A 19789-nucleotide genomic window follows, 5' to 3' on the forward strand; every position below is an offset into this window, starting at 1 on the left:
ATCAAAACTATGAAAGAACACATATGGAATTATGTTGTAAACAAAACAGTGTTAAACAAAACAGAATACTTGCTGTCTATCCAAATAGTCAGAAATGGGTAACAAGGGACATGAAAATCTGCCTGGTTCAAAACAAACTGTTTTTTTTTTTTTTTGCATGGAGAAAAGCTCAGGGTGAGGGATCTAAAGAAAGATTTCAGGAGGATAGCTAAGTTGGCCAAGATCAACTACAAGAACAAGGTGGAGCAGAAACTCTGATCTGCAAGGGAGGATTGGCAGGAGTTTAACATCATGATGGACAGAGCCCCTAAGCCAGTGGTGGCTAACTGTTCAGATCACACTTCCTTTGTAGAACAACTTAACAACTTCTTCAATCAGTTTAATAAAAGCAGCACACCAACGCATTGGATCTGCACAACTCCCATCACTCCCCACCAAGCCCTCACCATCAGCGAGCAGCTGGTGACCTCCATCCTGCACCAAGGTAACCCACACAAGGCCTCTAGCTTTGACAGGCTCAGAGGCAGGGTACTCAAAATCCACTCCACTCAACTAGGTGAGGTTTTCACCAGGCAGTTTCAGCTCCTCCTGGACCCTGGCTGTGTCACCAGCTGGTGGAAGGAATCCACCACAGTCCTAATCCCCCCAAAAAACACACCCTGAGGACTAAAGGACACCTAAAGGACTATAGGTCTGTTCAACTAACAGAAGTCACTTCACAGACCCAATGGTGCTGAAATTCTTTGTTTACTCTCCAGAAATTTCCTGCTGATCCTGCCCTTTATCTGTCAAATACTGCAGACATGTGTATAAAAGCATACGATAGCTTAATTCTGCAGAGGCAAAGTGTCACATGTTTATTCCTACTTTCCTGTTACACATTGGAAAAAGGACTGCTTGTCAGTCCTAGGCTAGTGGAGACATGCCTGACAAAGATGTAAATTAACTTGGTATGTGTCACAGTGTCAGTCACCAAGGTAGAAATAATAATCTGCCTTTGGCTCTGCCACTCCTCTGTGAGGCATTCAGTGAATACACATAAGTGATAAAGCAGCTGCAGTAATGCTGTTTCCTGTGTGTTAAATAGGCTGTAAAGTGTACTGTGAGGGTAACAAAGAATCCAGTTGAGTCATCTTGTCAGGACACATAGGTTTTTACCACCTCTGAGAAACTACAAATTGAAACATGTTTATAGAATATGACAGAAAAAGAAAAACCATCACTACAAAAAAAGACAACGACATGAAAGCAAACTAGTAAAACAATTGAGAATAGTAAGAAAGACAAAGGCAATGAGAGAGGACAGTGCAAAATATTTTGGTATACGTTGATGAAGAAAACAGCACATCTTTTGCTAGAGATACCTTCTAGTGTCACGTGTCACTCCTTCCTACGGTTATCCACAGTTCTTTTATCAATTATTTGTTACTGTCTGTTAGAATCTCTCATCCCTTTAGTTATTTGCCAGACTTCTTAATTTAATTACTATTCATTCTTTTTGTCTTACCCTCTGTCACTGATCAGCAACTATATGCAAATTAACCACTATTCACCTTTGTATTTACATACAGTCCCCTCCCTACCCTCTGACCATCCCCATGTGTGGTGGGCTCTGAAAATGTTCTGGCTCGGCTTACCGTGTACTTCCTCCACTGGCCCACAATCTGTTCCTCTGTGTGGTCAGAGTGGTCCCTGGATTTGTGGGTGTCCTCTAGTTCCTGGTCCAACCCCTGCAGCAGCAGTCTGAGGCGGCTGATGTCTTCTCCCAGCCGTAAACACCTGGCTACATACTGACTGTGGGAGTCCAGGCTTGAGCGCAGACCCTCCTCTGCCTCACACAGGCCCTGCCTCAGCCTCTGCCAGCCCAGTCTTAGCTCCTCAGCCTCCTCTACCACTACCTCTGCCCCAGCAGGAGAGGTGGTGGCCCTGACGGATTCTGCCACACCTTCAATATGCTGCAAGGTCTTCTCCTCACAGGCCACGCTGTCATCCAGAGCCTAGCAGAAGAAATAATGCAACATGTTGGCTTGTAGACAAGTGCAGCTGAGAAAAATACATTAGAGAACCTAAAATTTGGTTTGTTCTACATGGTACGTTTTTATAAATTCAAATATTTCTGATTTTCTTCTTTTAAAGACAATGCCAGTAGCTAATAAAACGCAGGTGAAACATGTTGAGAAGTGGAATATGCAACACAATAATAGTCCACATGAAACATCACTACAATATAATGATCAATTCATGTACACACGTGGACAAAATTGTTGGTACCCCTCAGTTAAAGAAGGAAAAACCCACAATTCTCACTGAAATCACTTGAAACTCACAAAAGTAACAATAAATAAAAATTTATTGAAAATTAAATAATCAAAAACAGCCATTACTTTTGAATTGTTGATTAACATAATTATTTAAAAAAACAAACTAATGAAACAGGCCTGGACAAAAATGATGGTACCTCTATAAAAGATTGAAAACTATTTGACCAGAGTGACATGATTAACTCAGGTGTGTCATTTAATTGACATCACAGGTGTTTCCAAACTCATAATCAGTCAGTCTGCCTATTTAAAGGGAGACAAGTAGTCACCCTGCTGTTTGGTGAAAAGGTGTGTACCACACTGAACATGGACAACAGAAAGCGAAGGAGAGAATTGTCCCAGGACATCCGAAAAAAAATTATAGACAAACATCTTAAAGGTAAAGGCTATAAGACCATCTCTAAACAGCTTGAAGTTCCTGTGACAACAGTGGCTCATATTATTCAGAAGTTCAAGACCCACGGGACAGTAGCCAACCTCCCTGGACGTGGCCGCAAGAGGAAAATTGATGACAAATTGAAGAGACGGATCGTTGGAATTGTATCCAAAGAGCCCAGAGCAACCTCCAAAGAAATTAAAGGTGAACTCCAAGGCCAAGGTACATCAGTGTCAGATCGCACCATTCGTCGTTGTTTGAGCCAAAGTGGACTTCATGGGAGACGACCAAGGAGGACACCACTGCTGAAAAAAACTCATAAAAAAGCCAGACTGGAATTTGCAAAAATGCATGTTGACAAGCCACAAAGCTTCTGGGAGAATGTCCTTTGGACAGATGAGACCAAACTGGAGCTTTTTGGTAAGGCACATCAACTCTATGTTCATAGACTCAAAAACCAAGCATACGAAGAAAAGAACACTGTCCCTACGGTGAAACATGGAGGAGGCTCAGTAATGTTTTGGGGCTGCTTTGCTGCATCTGGCACAGGGTGTCTTGAAAGTGTGCAAGGTACGATGAAATCTGAAGACTATCAAGGCATTCTGGAGAGAAATGTGCTGCCTAGTGTCAGAAAGCTTGGTCTCAGTCGCAGGTCATGGGTCTTCCAACAGGACAACGATCCAAAACACACAGCCAAAAACACCCAAGAATGGCTGAGAGAAAAGCGTTGGACTATTCTAAAGTGGCCTTCTATGAGCCCAGATCTGAATCCCATTGAACATATGTGGAAGGAGCTGAAACATGCCATTTGGAGAAGACGCCCATCAAACCTGAGACAACTGGAGCTGTTTGCTCATGAGGAGTGGGCCAAAATACCTGTTGACAGCTGCAGAACGCTCATTGACAAATACAGAAATCATTTAATTGCAGTGATTGCCTCAAAAGGTTGTGCAACAAAATATTAAGTTATGGGTACCATTATTTTTGTCCAGCCCTATTTCATTAGTTTGTTTTTTTAAATAATTATGTTAATCAACAATTCAAAAGTGATGGCTGATTTTGATTATTTAATTTTCAATAAATTTTTATTTATTGTTAGTTTTGTGAGTTTCAAGTGATTTCAGTGAGAATTGTGGGTTTTTCCTTCTTTAACTGAGGGGTACCAACAATTTTGTCCACGTGTGTATGTTCAATGTACTCAATTCACCATCATCTTAGCACTGAATCCAGTTGTACTAACTACAAAGGCAAATCCTGTATTTATTTACAGTGGGTACAGAAAGTATTCAGACCCCTTGGAATTTTTCACTCTCTGTGTCATTGCAGCCATTTGCCAAAATCAAAAATGTTCATTTTATTTCTCATTAATGTACACTCAGCACCCCATCTTGACAGAAAAAAACAGAAATGTAGAATTTTTTGCAAATTTATTAAAAAAGAAAAACTGAAATATCACATGGTCAGAAGTATTCAGACCCTTTGCAGCGACATTCATATTTAACTCACATGCTGTCCATTTCTTCTGATCCTCCTCGAGATGGTTCTGCTTCTTTATTGAAGTCCAGCTGTGTTTAATTAAACTGATTGGACTTAATTAGGAAAGGCACACACCTGTCTATATCAGACCTTACAGCTCACAGTGCATGTGAGAATCATGAGGTGGAAGGAACTGCCCAAGGAGCTCAGAAACAGAACTGTGGCAAGGCACAGATCTGGTCATGGTTATAAAAGAATTTCTGCAGCACTCAAGGTTCCTAAGAGCACAGTGGCCTCCATAATCCTCCAATGGAAGAAGTTTGGGACGACCACAACTCTTCCTAGACCTGGTCGTCCAGCCAAACTGAGCAATGGTGGGAGAAGAGCCTTGGTGAGAGACGTAAAGAAGAACCCAAAGATCACTGTGGCTGAGCTCCAGAGATGCAGTCGGATGAGACCAAGATTGAACTTTTTGCTGTTAATTCGAAGCGGTATGTGTGGAGAAAAGCAGGCACTGCTCATCACCTGCCCAATACAATCCCTACAGTGAAACCTGGCGGTGGGAGCATCATGTTGTGGGGGTGTTTTTCAGCTGCAGGGATGACTGGTTGCAATTGAAGGAAGGATGAATGCGGCCAAGTACAGAGATATCCTGGAGGAAAACCTTTTCCAGAGTGCTCAGGACCTCAGACTGGGCCGAAGGTTCACCTTTCAACAGGACAATGACCCTAAGCACACAGCTAAAATAACAAAGGAGTGGCTTCAGAACAACTCTGTGACTGTTCTTGACTGGCCCAGCCAGAGCCCTGACCTAAACCCAATTGAGCATCTCTGTAGAGACCTCAAAATGGCTGTCCACCAACGTTCACCATCCAACCTGACAGAACTGGGGAGAGGATCTGCAAGGAAGAATGGCAGAGGATCCCCAAATCCAGGTGTGAAAAACTTGTTGCGTCATTCCCAAGAAGACTCATGGCTGTACTAGCTGAAAAGGGTGCTTCTACTCAATACTGAGCACAGGGTCTGAATACTTCTGACCATGTGATATTTCAGCTTTTCTTTTTTAATAAATTTGCTAAAATTTCTACATTTCTGTTTTTTTTCTGTCAAGATAGGGTGCTGAGTGTACATTAATGAGAAATAAAATGAACTTTTTTGATTTGGGCAAATGGCTGCAATGACAAAGAGAGTGAAAAATTTCAAGGGGTCTGAATACTTTCCATACCCACTGTACTTTCAGTTACATCTCTTGCTGCGTTTTCAAGCATTGTTAAGTGACTATAAATTAATCTGACATGGCAATGTTTTGAAAAGTCCACCAAAAACTGAAATTCTAACGTGACTCTCACTTGTAAGGCTTTGAGTTTGTCCTCAGGTGTGTCGTCCCTCTCCATCAGATCAGTCAGTTCCTTAGTTTTTGACAGCAGCCAGGACTGGAACCTCTGAACGCAGCCTTGGTACATCTGGTGCTCCTCAGCGATCTTTTGAAGCACTGACAAATGCTCCTAGCACAGCAGGAGACACACCTTGTTGTAACTTTTAGCAGTAGACTGTTAAAAATGAATGATCTTTCAGAACACATCACACACCACATTTGGGATTACTGAGAATCAGCCTGAAAATGAATTGAAATTCTCCTGTGAAACTCCCTGCTGTCTGTTACTTCAACTACAGAAATCTGTATAACATGTTTAAATATTAGAAATCAAGCATGCAAGGAGTGCAGAAGAGAGCACTCAAGTAGAAGGGGCTTCCACAACTGCTTAAGTCACAACTTTCACAGCTGAAGTCAAACATACAGCTACGCCAGCAGAGTGGTTGGGTGATGTGAATGCTTGATGAAAGCAAAGACAGATGCCTGAGTCTGAATTTTCTAGCATTTAACATTTTTTCATTAGGTTTCAAAACTAAAGTTGTACATTGTCTGCACCAGCATAGAATTTAGTTGCACTTAAAATTCAAATACAGCCACAATGAGTGAGCAAAGGACTGTGGGTAAAGATGAGTGTAACCAGTGAGCTTCTGCATCAAGTCATCATGAAGAGGATGTCTTGACACACTGTGACCATAAACTGTAATCTAATACTAGCAGTCATAATAGTGAAGCTAGTAAATAAAATTAAACACCATGATGAGAATGTTCCCACACTAACGAAGCGAATAAAGGACATTACAAGGGACTGTTCAATGCTGCTTGACCCTGTCAGACTTGGCAGATTTTTGGTGACATGAGCCCTTCTACTTGTTAAATTGTTACTTGCAGCTGTATCCACCAATAAGATCTGTGTAATCCAGAAGCAACACACTAACAGTGATATCTTGAGCACTCGTAGTAATAAGCCAGTGCCCACACAGTCATAATGCAAACTTTCTATTACAGATACATCTGTTACAGCGGCTCTGAATGTATCCACATATGTACAGAAGTATTAACAGGGTGTAGTTGAAAAGTACATCACATCAAGTAAGTGCCTCACCTCTGCTCTGTCTCTGACATCATTGTAGCCCTCTTGCATTCTCTCTTGGGCCTGGGGGTCCACACTGGGGTCCTGAGTTCTGTTGTGCAACGCAGCTGCTTCATCCAGCAGCCTCTCCAGCAGTGCTGCCTGGGCTTGAATATCGCTCACCACCACCCTCTGTTGGTCCACCTGCCACTGCTTCTCTTTCACTCCCACTTGGTGCTCCACCCCAACATCCAGGTTGCGCTGCTGCTTTGTCAGCCACAGCTCAAACTCTTCGTAGGCCTTCAGATACTCACTCCAGTGTAGCCATACCCACTCAATGCGACTGAAATTAAATGGAAACAACACAAGAAAGAACATCTCTCAGCAATTTGTGTCTGGTCAGCTAGCAAGCAGAGAACATTGTGGCAATTTGCTCGCAACGGACAACCATGACAGAGACTTGCAGTTAATGTCTTCAAGGAAGAGCTTCTCTCATTTGACAAGATGCAAGTGCATTGTGGGGCTTTAGGTAGCAATAGGCCGCAATGACATAGACGTCTGTGGTTATTAAGAGCTTCTAGCTAGAGTTCAGTCACTCGAAGAATCAATGTTAGAGAGGACAGACTTTCTATAATCAAAGAGCTTAAACCAATGCATTGTTGTGACAAATGTTAGGTGTTTGTGGTAAGAAAAAATTGCATAATAAGCATGTAAAAATCTTATCCTATATTTCATTCCCTTAAGTTCATTGATTCTACTTAAATTTAAAGGCAAAATATAGCTTAAAACAGTTGTTTAAAATTAACATCCTTAGTAAATGAAAGTGACTGATCTGATAGATGAGTTTCTAAATTCTCACGGTTGGCTACTATGAAACTATAAACCTTACCTTAAGTATAACTGTATTGTTTTTAACTAGATTTTAAATCCCCTATGATTTAAACTTTCCTCCAAAAGCATTGGAGCAGTGAAGCTAATTCTTTCATTTTTGCTGTAGCCTGAAAATATTTGAGTTTGACATCCAACGATGAATATAAGACAAGAGATCAACACTTCAGCTTTTATTTCCAGGTATTTACATTTGGATCTGATATATAACTTAGAACATAGCATCTTTTATTTGAACCCACCCATTTTTCATGCGAGCAAAAGTAGTGGAACGTGTGACTGAGAGGTTTGTTTTGTTGCCCCGGTGTGTCCGACTACATTGATTATTCAAACAATAAATAGTGCTCAGTGTCTACGTTTAGTTTCAGATTTGAGGTTTGTCTGTGCAGACTGCATTTATAGTTAGAGGTGTAACCAACATGAAAACCAGAGAGCTGTCTATGGGTGAAAAACAGTAATTGTGAAGCTGAGAGAAGAGAGAAAATCAATTAGCGCCCTTGCTTAAATATTGGCCGTAGCCACTACAACCATTCGGAATGTTCTGATGAAGAAAGAAACCACTGGTGGACTAAATAACAAATGTTGAATGAGTAGACCATGGAAAACAGCAGAAACAATATAAGAGCTGTAAAGAAAGACCCGAAAACACATCAGCAACAACCTCCAGAAGGCAGGAGGAAAGGCATCACAATCCACCGTTCACAGAAGACTTCATGAAGAGGCTATACCAGAAGATGCAAACCATTCATTAGCAAGAAGAATAGGAAGGCCACACTGGAATTTACCAAAAAGTACTGAGATGAGCCTCAAAAATTCTGGGACAAAGTTGTATTGATTGATGTGACAAAGATGAACCTTTACCAAAGGGATGGAAAGGCTGAAGTTTGGAGAAATAAAAGACCTGCTCATGATCCCAAACATACAAGCTCATCTGTAAAACACAGTGGAGGTAATGTCATGGCTTGAGTTTAAATGGTTCTTCTGGGATGGACTCATTAATCTTCACTGATGATGGAACACATGATGGCAGCAGCAAAATAAACTCAGAAGTCTACAGAAACATTTTATCTGCCTATTTAAAGGAAGATGTAACCAAACTGACTGGGAGATCCTTCATTGTGGAGCAAGTTAAAGACCCAAAACACACTGCCAAAACAACAAAGGAGTTCATCAGGAGCAAGAAGTAGAAGGTTTTAGACCAGCCAAGTCAATCTACAGACTTCAACCCTGTAGAGCTGCATTTTACCAGCTAAAGAGGAGACTGAGGGGAGTAACCACTAAAACAAACAACGACTGAAAGAGGCTGCAGTGAAAGTCTTTCAGTCTACAGCAAATATCAAGGAATTGGCCTCACTGTTGCAATACTTTCAGAGGGGAGTGTATATACTAATAAGGTACTTAAAGGGTAAAGTACTTACTGAGCAAAGCAACATTAAATAAAATGTAAATAAAAATAAACAAGTGTTCATTTTGTGACCTCAAATACTAAAAGTCAACAACAACCTCTTGAAAAGTGACACATTTATAATTGTAGTTAATCATTTCAAACATTATTTTACTGAACTGCTGTTCATCATCAACATGTCAAACTAGGGAAGAAAATGTTGCTCCTAAATGCACTACAATCAGTTTCACATACGTTCACTGTATTTGAACAATGAGGCTGAATGATACTACCAAATCTTTCTAAAACTTCCAGATGTGTCACATATTGTGCTGAAGATGTTTTCAGTTAAAACATCGGCAATTTCAATTTTATCAAAGAAATGAGCCTCAAAGAAAATTTTCAAACAATGTGTTTATAGCTGCATCTCCAGAGGGAGGATTTGCTTTTTTTAAGTTTTCCGTTGTTATAAACTGTCTATTTGTGGGTTTGGGACTGCTGGTTAGACAAAACAAGCCAATTTCAAGATGTCACCTTTCGATTCTGGGGAAACAGATTGATCGGATCAACAACAGCATTACAATCTATTAGTATCAGCATGACAACTGAGAATCCTACATCAATCCTGAAACCACATGCAAAGCTATTCAAAGCAGAGCATTAAGGCACAAGTGTAACTCCCCCAAAGCTGTCCTCCAGCCAAACTAACAAGGATGATTGTTTCACAAATCAAACAGTAATCAAACTGCTGTGAGTAGACGAGTACCTGTGACAGTGGATGATATAGGTGGAGGTCTCCTCCCACAGGCTTTTCAGGTCTTTGAGCTTAGCATGGGTGTGGCTCCGCAGCTCTTCATCTCCGCTTTGCAGAAGGTTCTCTGCTGCCACGAGCACCATGTCCATCTTCACACGACCTTCATGCTCAGACTGATGTATTTTCTAAACAGAATTTAGCAGAACACAATTACATGTATAAATGTACACACAGTATGCATATACCTTTGGGTTAAATATTCAAAAATGAATAATGCTTTAATATGGTGAAATGACTTTAAATAGATTTTGGCTGACAAAATCTAATTAGATTTGACATTGATAATAACTTTCTCACCCAAGATGTATACTGATCAGGCATAACATTATGACCACTGACAGGTGAAGTGAATAACACTGATTATCTCTTCATCATGGCACCTGCTAGTGGGTTGGCTATACTAGGCAGGAAGTGAATATTTTGTCCTCAAAGTTGATGTGTCAGAAGCAGGAGAAATGGCCAAGCGTGAGGATTTCAGCGAATTTGACAAGGGCCAAATTGTGATGCTAGATGACTGGGTCTGAGCATCTCCAAAACTGCAGTTCTTGTTACCCCACAGGAGCTGCAATGGTCAGTATCTTTAAAAAGTGGTCCAAGGAAGGAACAGTAGTGAACCAGCAGCAGGGTCATGGGGTGCAAAGGCTGGCCCATGTGGTCTGATCCAACTGACAAGCTAATGTTGCTCAAAGTGAAGAAGTTCCTGCTGGTTCTGATAGAAAGGTGTCAGAATACACATTGTATTGTAGTAGGGCTGCACGATTAATCGACATCGCATCGACATTGAGGTTTTAACTACTGCGGTAACCTAACCTCACGAGGGTGAGGTTTATTTTTTTAAATCCCTATTTGAGTGACAGACCTATTCGCCAATCAAAAACATTGAGTCTCGTGATCCTCCTGGCCACTGGCCAATCAGAAATGGCAACAGGAAGCAAGTGCGTATGCACTGCACTACCGCAGCTAGCTTTAGCCAGTAGCTAACAACAAACCCGCACATGTACTTTGCAATGCCGTGAGGAGCAAAAACTTTTCATTGTGACACATTAACAGCGTAAAAATGGCTGAAGGAACGTCTTCAGTAACAGAACAGGGTGCGGAGCAGTTGGTATCTAAAAAGAACTCTATTTCAGTTGTTTGGACTTACTTTGGGTTTGAGAAAAACGATGTGGAGCAAAAGCGAGCCAAATGCAAAATATGTAGTCGTGCAGTAGCCAGATCCAGAGGAAACACGTCTAATTTGTACCAACACTTGAGGAATCACCACCGACAGCAGTATGATGCAATGTTTTGGACACAGGCTCCACTTGGCTATTGGTGAGATTATTTTTTCCCCTTAGTCTTGTGTGTGTGTGTGTGTGTACCGCGAGCAGCGGAGCCTCTACAGCTGATCGCCGCTGCTTGGGACACACGTCTCAATTCTGATCACAGATGTATTAAAATGACTGCCGAGACACACGTTTTGCACACACTGTTGCTCAGTGAAATCTGGCGTGTACAACCGGGTAGCGCAAACGCGGAAATGCCCGGCAGCAGCCGACCACGCGAGTTTCGTGTTGCGGTGACAGACTGGCTTGGCTCCGTGCCAAATCAAATTTTCAAAATCATCTGGCGGGCCAGATATTATTCCTGACGGGCCAGTTTTGGCCCGCGGGCCGCCAGTTGCCGACCACTGCTGTAGATTATTTGTGTATTGTTTTTATGTGTCAGCTTGTCTTTTTTCAATCATAATTTGCAGTTTTATGCATTTGAAAGTAGAAAATCAAAAAAATCGCAAATCGAACCGCAATCGCAATTTTGGTCAGAAAAATCGCAATTAGGTTTTTTTCCAAAATCGTGCAGCCCTATATTGTAGTTTGATGTGTATGGGGCTGCATCGCCACAGACCAGTCAGGGTGCCCATGCTGAAACCTGTGTACCACTGAAAGCACCAACAATGAGCACATGAGCATCAGAGCTGGACCATGGAGCAATGGAAGAAGGTGGCCTGGTCTGATGAATCATGTTTTCTTTTACACCATGTGGCTGGCTGGGTGCATCGTTTACTTTGGGAACAGATGGCATCAGGATGGACTATAAGAAGACAAGCCGGCAGAGGCAGTGTGGTGCTTTGGGCAATGTTCTGCTGGGAAACCTTGGATCCTACCATCCATGTGGATGTTATTTTGACACATACCACCTAACCAAGTATTGTTGCAAGCCATGTACACCCTTTAATGGAAATGGTATTCCCTGATGGCTGTGGACAACACACTGTGCCACAAAACAAAAATGGTTCAGGAATGCTTTAAGGAGCACAGTAACAAGTTTGAGGTGTTGGCTTGGCCTCCAAATTCTCCAGCTCTCAATCCAATCCAGCATCTGTGGGATGTGCTGGACAAACAAGTCCAACTCATGGAGGCCCCACCTCGTAACGTACTGAACTTAAAGGATCTGCTGCTAACATCTTGGTGCACTAAAGTAGCAACATTAGTCAGAGAGCAGAAGACAAATAGTAAATGGAGTATCTCACCTCTGTCTCCCTGAGTCTGGCCTCCAGGGCATCACGGGGCCCCTGGGTGTTATCATTGGCCTTCAGCCTCTCCTGGACGGCCCGCATCCAGGAGAGGGCTGCCTCAAGGCTCTCCATGAACTCCTGCTGCTCCTGTTGTGTCATGGCAAGTTCTGCACCTGTAAGAAAAACAGTGGTCTGACTCTGTCTTCAAGGACATTTACTGTGAAGTAGGAATGTGACCAACTGTCTTTTGATGGACTTTGGTGAAATAGCTTGAATAGGTCAAGACATACTCTCAGTGAAAGAAAATCTCTCATTGGAAACAATAAGAATCAAGAGTCACATAGTATTAATCCACTGACCTGAGGTATAGAACTGAATCAACACCTTTACTGACACATCTAAAGATAAAAACTGTAAATTCTATTTTACTGACTATTTCACTACAAAGCCGTGGCTCAAAAGTCTGAAACTACACACAAAATCTGTCATATTTTCATGTAAGGATGGAAATAATTAAAAAGCTTCAAGATTTAAAGTTGAATCATGAGTTGTATTCTTCCCTGAAGCAGCATAGATGACACTAAACTACATTTGACCAACTCATCAGAGGTTTGTTGAGCTAAATCTCCCCGCAGTCATTGTCTACTTGTTAGAGATATGGCTGTACCTCAAGTGTTAAGGCAAACATTGATCACTAAGCAGCTGTCATTCCATGTCATATCATCAGGGCATTTGGCCCAACCATCTCTGATTTGCTTGAAACTTTTTTTTTCCATAAACAATGTGTATTTAAAAATGGCATCTGTGAAATTTTGTACTGGCATTTCCAATGCTTATGAAGAAAAAAAAACCCTTTTTTGAACTTGCACGCTAACCCAGTTTCACCACATTTTTGCAGGCTATACGTACATCTATAGATGTGGACCTACTAAAGATAAAAGCCTGACATTTTTACATTATTTTTTCAATGTGCCATTGATTCATGAATAGATTGAAAAATTTGATAATACAGAAGCCAACAGGCGGTATTCATTGAACCAAATGAAATTGTGTAAACATGTCACTACAATACAAACACAACACATAGCTTTGTTTTTAATGTGAATTACTTGATCACAGAAATGAAAATAAAAAAATATTTTCATTGAACTTTCATAGCAGATTGAGCAGGTACGACAAGTTGCATCACAAAAACAAAAATATTTCTAGACAGCCTAACCCAAGTAGAGCAGAGTTGGTCGGTCGGAGATGCAGTCTGACCTGCTATGTTGTTACCTATTATGGATTATACTTAGTGAATTCAAACTCTGAAGCAGTTCCTATAAATTTTTGAATTCAGCAAAGCTCATCTCTAATGAAACACAAAGCAAGAGAATCAATGTTGATCCTATCAAACAGTTTTCACAGTAACTATGAGAACACATTCACCACTAAAGTCTACATAAGTAATTCAAATTATCATTAAATGAACATCAGGACATGGACATTTTCCACAATAAAAATCACACTTTCCCCAACAGGTCTATGTACCGGGCTTTGCAAAAGTTCTGTTACACTCGGTTTCATGATCTTTAGAGACGTTTACATGTCGGAGTGAAAAATTCCATTAAATAAACTGAAAGTTCTACCTTATAGGCAGGTGTCCTTAATACAAATTTTTTTCTCCGGTGAAGTTGTATCAAGATGGAAGTCAAAAGAGTTGAGATATCTGCTCTCCTTTGTGCTGAACATCAGCCGGATGACCGTCCACAGAGTTGCGGAGAGGCTAAAGAATGGTGAAAATCTTTCAGGTCTTCACTATTCTTGAAAGATCATCTGAAAGATCTTCACCATTCTTGAGCCCCTCCGCGACTCTGTGGACGGTCATCCAGCTGATGTTCAGCTGTTTGGCTCTGTCAGACTTGTTGTGGCCAGCATGAAGGAGAGCAGATATCTCAACTCTTTTGACTTCCATCTTGATACAACTTCACCGGAGAAAAAAATTGTATGAAGGACACCTGCCTATAAGGTAGAACTTTCAGTTTATTTAATGGAATTTTTCACTCCGACATGTAAACGTCTTTAAAGAGCATGAAACCGTGTAACAGAACATTTGCAAAGCCCGGTATTTAATCTAGGGCTGCAACTAACGACGCATCGACTAATTCCATTAAGAGCACCATTTTGGCACTTCACTGCTATGTTCAACTTGAATTAGGCAATCCAGCAATATTTTTGTTTTGTTGTACAACTTCATACCTGTTTAAATGAATTAAATTTTGTCTCTTTTTTTGTTGTGATCAAGTATTTCATGATAAAAATGATTCTTTGCTTACCGGTATTGTGACATACATATGGGTCAGAAAATATCACAAGCTCACTTCTGCATTTTTTTTTTTTTTGGGTTGTTTATGTTTAAAGATGCGACTTTTCATGAGGGTATCATTTGATTTTCATATTTTAGCTCATCCATAATTAGAAAATATGCTACCTACTTGTCAAATATTGCAGACTGAATCAGTGGCATGATGAGAAATAACTAGAAATTTCAGGCATTTATTTAATCATTTCTGAAATAGTGTTGCTCTAATATAATCTGAAATTACAATGTGCAAAAAACTTTAGAAGAAAGAAGAATAAATTAGAAGAAAGTGAAAGTGTCTGAAGTCAGATAGTTATTCTTAGCAAAGAGGGCCTTTCTCACCAGCAAAGGTTTCTAAGGGGGCAGCGCCTGCACACAATGACATTCATTCTGTACGTACTTCCTTTAAAAGCGCCATTATAACATAATGCTGTTTTAAAAGCAAAGGAAAAGCACATTTCTTCTTCTTATTATTTTTTTATTTGTCTGTATATTTCTATTTTTATTACCCTTTTGTCTTATGGATTCTTTTTTAAAACTAATATTGCTTTATATTGCCACATTATTTATTTTTCATTTTATTTATAACCATATTTCTTCTTATTATTATTATTATTTTATTTGTCTTTATATTTTCACTTTTATTAGCTTTTTCTTTTATGAATTATTTTTTCTTAATATATGCTTATATTTCCACATTTATTTTATTATACTTTTAAAGATTTACTACTCCATATGCATATTCCTATAAGAGCAAAAAGCAAATGCAAAAACTGATCAGCAATTTATGTACATGTTTTCAGAGATTCAAATTTTTACTTAAATGTTTAAGCTGATACAACGTAAAATGAGTACATATGTTATTTTCAAGTCCAAGACTTTTGGACGCCACAGCAGACACTTTGCAAGCTTGAAACATGTCAGTCACCACGTTGCGTTGTACAGAAACCGACTGTGCGCTCAGGACAAACAGCTGCAAGAAAAACGTTATGATAACCCAACTGTCAGAGGCAGTCAGGAGTCTGGAATGAAATGTATACGAGGGATGACTGTTGCCCTGCAGGAATGCAGAGGCACCACCTTAATTCTTAGAGGGAAAATGAAATGCAGACAGCCGAGGCCATTTTCCGCAATGACTCACTTTTCCCCACCACAACATTCTCTGCCCAACATCTGCACACTGTTGAAACTATTCAATTCAACTCCCTGTTCTCAGTGAAAGCGCACAGTTGTTTATTCCTTTAATCAAATGTCGTTTTGTTTTGTTTATGACTAATCGAAACAAGATTACATTTAGCTGCTAGTAAACAAGCTAAAATCAACAACCCTGCGCAGAACCACTGAAATGCTGGGACATTTAAGTGTGAAATGATTTCAGACTGCATCAATTTTCAATTAATGCGTTATTAAAAAGTTAAAAAGTAGTATATTTTCCTCTTATGAACAATCAAAACCAATATTGTACAGTGATGTACTCACTCTTCATGCATTGCTCACGCAGACTACTCACTGAGTTTTAAAAACATGTAAATGTGTTGAAGCCATCTCAACGGTTTGTCCTCATTTGCAGCTTTAAACCACTTCTAACTTGTATTTCCTGTTCTAGCATTACACCACGGGCTGTTTCTGTGCATCACAGAGTTCTGCAATAAAGCAGCAAAGTAAACAGATGCTTTCAATAGCTTGCATGTAGTAAGTGTGAATTCCGTGGCATGTGCTGCTGTCTGTGTTGGCAGAGACGCTCCTCAGGTCCCCGGCTCGTACAGTAAACTCTCAAACTTTCAGCATTTCCACGCACACACGTGCCACTGACGGCTTCACTCTTCATTATTTGTCAGACTTGTCAGGCTATTTTTGGATTCCGTGCTCTATCTTAATTTAAAGACACACTCACACACTTTTAGCGTGGTATTAGCGTCCTTTATGCTATGCTCATTTATCGGTTAGAACTGAACGTCAATACCGCACCGGTTTATTGGAAACGACAGCTTACGTCTGTCTGTCAGCTCGTGACAGCACAGCACTGTAACGTAGAGCTGCTGTAAATTCAAGCGCCTACAGGGATTTGTCCGCGTTTGTAGCAAGAGGTAATCCCGGTATCAGCAAGCTAACTGAGCAAAGGCTCATTGTAAGACTGTAAACAACAATAAAACACACTTACGGCTCTGTGGTCATCAGTTGAGAGGCGTCGCTAGGCTGCTCGCTGTCTTGTTGTGTTGTGAACAGCAAAGTTACAACAGGCAGGAAGTGGAGGGAAGGCCGTCTATGGGATCAACACACGCAGCAAGTCATGCTGCCTTCAGGGACTCCTGGGAAACTACAATTCTCGACTCGCAGTACAATAGGAAATACAAACCATTTCCTGGTTTTCTGGCTCAAAACATATCTTTTCAGACTGGCTTTTAATGCACACTAATGTGATGACATTTTATCTGATTTTATTTTACTTTTATCTGATTTTATTGTTGCTTTCTTTTAATCTGATTTTATTTCTAATTTTACTGTTTATTTTTAACTGGAAAGCACTTTGGTCACCTTGCCTGTTGTAAAGTGCTCTATAAATAAATTTTGATTGATTGATTGAACCTGTCCTTAAGTCTAAAGTGCAACTTATGCAGAAAGTGACACTGTGCAGTGCATTTCCAATGTAATTAAAGAAAGACTAAATAAAGCCTTCTGGAGTGATGCATTATCGAGCTTCCTCATGCCCCAATTGTACCATTTTTTTCTCATGGTTGATAATGATAACCATTATCAGAGACCAGTAGCTAATATTTATAACCATTATACTTGGTTTGTAAAGATGACAATCTTGGTTTCAAAATTTTTGAAAAATTCAAACTTCAACACAAAACTTTACTGAAATGCCTATCTTTGATCATGTTTTCTCTTTTCCCTCTTTGTAGTATCCTAGGGATGCCTAACCAACCAGACAGTGCTGTGGGAGGGACATTCCTTTACGTTACAGGGTGGTAACTATAGACAGAGAAGTGGCTGTAATAGAGCCAAAGTAAGCAACTAAGAAAAAAAGGTGCAGGTAATTGGAAAAATTCTGAATATGGGATCCAATAATCGATCTAGCTCATATATGTAAATTCATTTCATAGCATTTAACCAACACAAATGAAAGTGAGAATGCAAACTTCAAACAAGGGAGCACAAGTTACTCAGACCACAAGTGTGTTTTTTAAACAGACTCATTCATAAAAAAACATACCAACAAATTTTTCTCTCTCAAATTGTAAGTATGCTTCTTTTTGAAGTTCAACTGATATGGTGTGTCATTATTTCTCGAAGTTAATTCCATGCCGTAGGTCTGAATTCTACTGACAGGGTTTTCAAACTTTCCCATGGCACCTGAACTCATCAGTAGACCAGCTTGAACCAGACCATGAATAAATCCAGAGCAGCTGCTGATGGCCCAGAGCCCAACACTTCACTGATTCAAACAGAGAGCCACATCTCTGAGCTTTACTGTGATTGGCTGGACACTTCCAACAGTTCCAACTGAAGTTCCTGTTGGTCTTTCAGAACATCATGGGTGTGGTGCAACAGTTATGTCTCTGGGCTACTGATCAGAAGGTCAGAGAATCAAACCCCAATGCTGTCATTATTGGGCCCTTGAACAAGGCCCTTAGTCCTTCCTGTGTCCAGGGGAAAGTTCAAAAGCCTAAGAAAAGTTGTGGGCTATTCAAGCTAGTATGGGCATGCCAGACAGTTTTAAAGCCTCTCATACCCCTTCAGTTCTGTAAAGCATCTTGAGACATTTTGAACTGTAATTGGCGCTATAAAAATAAAACTGAAAAATTTAACCGCTTTTCAGAGAGGAGAGTGTCAGGGTCCAAGGTGACGCCTATCACCAAAATGCTAAAACATGTTCTTTCTGCCGAATGGGCCCAAACGGCTCCTTGTTTTGGTGCCACACTTGCCAACCACTTGAGAAATAATATGAATGAAAAATTCAGTGGCTTGGAAAAAGTGAACTCCCGGTCTGTGGCCACCACCCTGGAGCTACGGTTCAAAGAGGTTGGCTTTGGCAACCAAAGTATTTTATTTATTTATATGTTTATTTAACAGGGACAGAACAAGAAGCATTGTTACAATAACCGATGCCATGTTCATAGGTCAATAGCTAACAGCTAATTTGCAGACCAGGTCCCTAGTCCTAGTAATGCTCAGGCTGTTGTTGAAAACCTGACCCAGGAGTGTGCCAGCCTGACTGATGATGCAACAGAAGATGTGCCTCTGAAGAATGCAGCAACATCTACCAGTATAAATGAAGAGAACTAAAACTTGTGAGTTTTGCTGGACGGCCATGTGGAATCTGCCAGCACTATAGTGGAGATCCAGAGGTATGCATGTTGAGTCCTGCTGAAACACCCGTTGTTTCATTCAGTCATTCATTTGTCTCAGATATTTGAAAGAGCAACATCTGGCAAGAACAGATGATCCTCTGAAGGACTGGTCAGCACATACAACATAATATCCTACATTGGAAAAAATATAGATTATTTCTAAATAAAAACCTGTGAAGAAAACAACCTTTGTCACCTTGTCTCTGTGAATAGACATTGCTGATGAATCCTACAAGTCCCCAAATGACTGCTAAACCATTAGCTTTAAAGGTTTTCTTTAAAAACAGTGAAGTAAAACTCTAAACAAAAGAAGTTAGCGTTTCTAAGTTCATTTAAAGACCAGGATCAGTTGTAAAACAGAAAGGATCTCATCCTGTTATGGACTTTTAGTGCAGTTTTTAAAGCTTAAAGCTCTAAATGAACCTGAACAAACACTTAACGATTCATATTCTGACATTTAGATTTATTCTTTAGTTTAATCACGAATGTGTTTTAGAGTTTGGGTAAGTGTGTCTGCATAATAGTTTTTGTTTGTTTTTTAAAAAATCTAATGTTTTACTCATTTTAACAAAGAACTTAGTTGTACTTCTAAGTGTCTAAAAAGCACAACTGTTTTTAATGTGTAATGATGATTTAATAATTGTTTAGTATAAATCAACAAAACACATGAATGACCACACAGTCTTCACTAAACTTTTATTGCTGACATGGGATTGAAACGGTGTCAGTGCTTCAGTTGTGCTCTTGAGAGGTTGTTATGGCTTCAGTTGTCCACCAGATGTCACTGTCACTAGAGCCTTGAAGCTTTTAATCTTTTTCAGCACAATTGTATGGAAAGCCTCAATGCTTCATGAGGCTTCACCTCCCCACCACTAATGCATACATGCATACATACA

The 19789-nt window shown here is 40.2% G+C and overlaps 1 protein-coding gene across 1 annotated transcript in view; it reads right to left on the reverse strand.

The window, feature by feature from the left end:
* Positions 1 to 16857, reverse strand: part of syne3 (spectrin repeat containing, nuclear envelope family member 3) — a 47484-nt gene extending 30627 nt beyond the window's left edge. The window contains exons 1-6 of the mRNA XM_051950322.1: positions 16700 to 16857; positions 12213 to 12370; positions 9656 to 9828; positions 6651 to 6960; positions 5523 to 5678; positions 1638 to 1997 (exon numbers count right to left, since the gene is read on the reverse strand). Of these exons, the coding sequence (XP_051806282.1) occupies positions 1638 to 1997; positions 5523 to 5678; positions 6651 to 6960; positions 9656 to 9828; positions 12213 to 12356 (1143 nt within the window). The 5' untranslated portion in view covers positions 12357 to 12370; positions 16700 to 16857. The remainder of the gene's footprint in view (positions 1 to 1637; positions 1998 to 5522; positions 5679 to 6650; positions 6961 to 9655; positions 9829 to 12212; positions 12371 to 16699) is intronic.
* Positions 16858 to 19789: the final 2932 nt, after the last annotated feature.

Source organism: Acanthochromis polyacanthus, chromosome 1, assembly GCF_021347895.1.
Source record: "Acanthochromis polyacanthus isolate Apoly-LR-REF ecotype Palm Island chromosome 1, KAUST_Apoly_ChrSc, whole genome shotgun sequence".
In the NCBI taxonomy this organism is placed as follows: domain Eukaryota; kingdom Metazoa; phylum Chordata; class Actinopteri; family Pomacentridae; genus Acanthochromis; species Acanthochromis polyacanthus.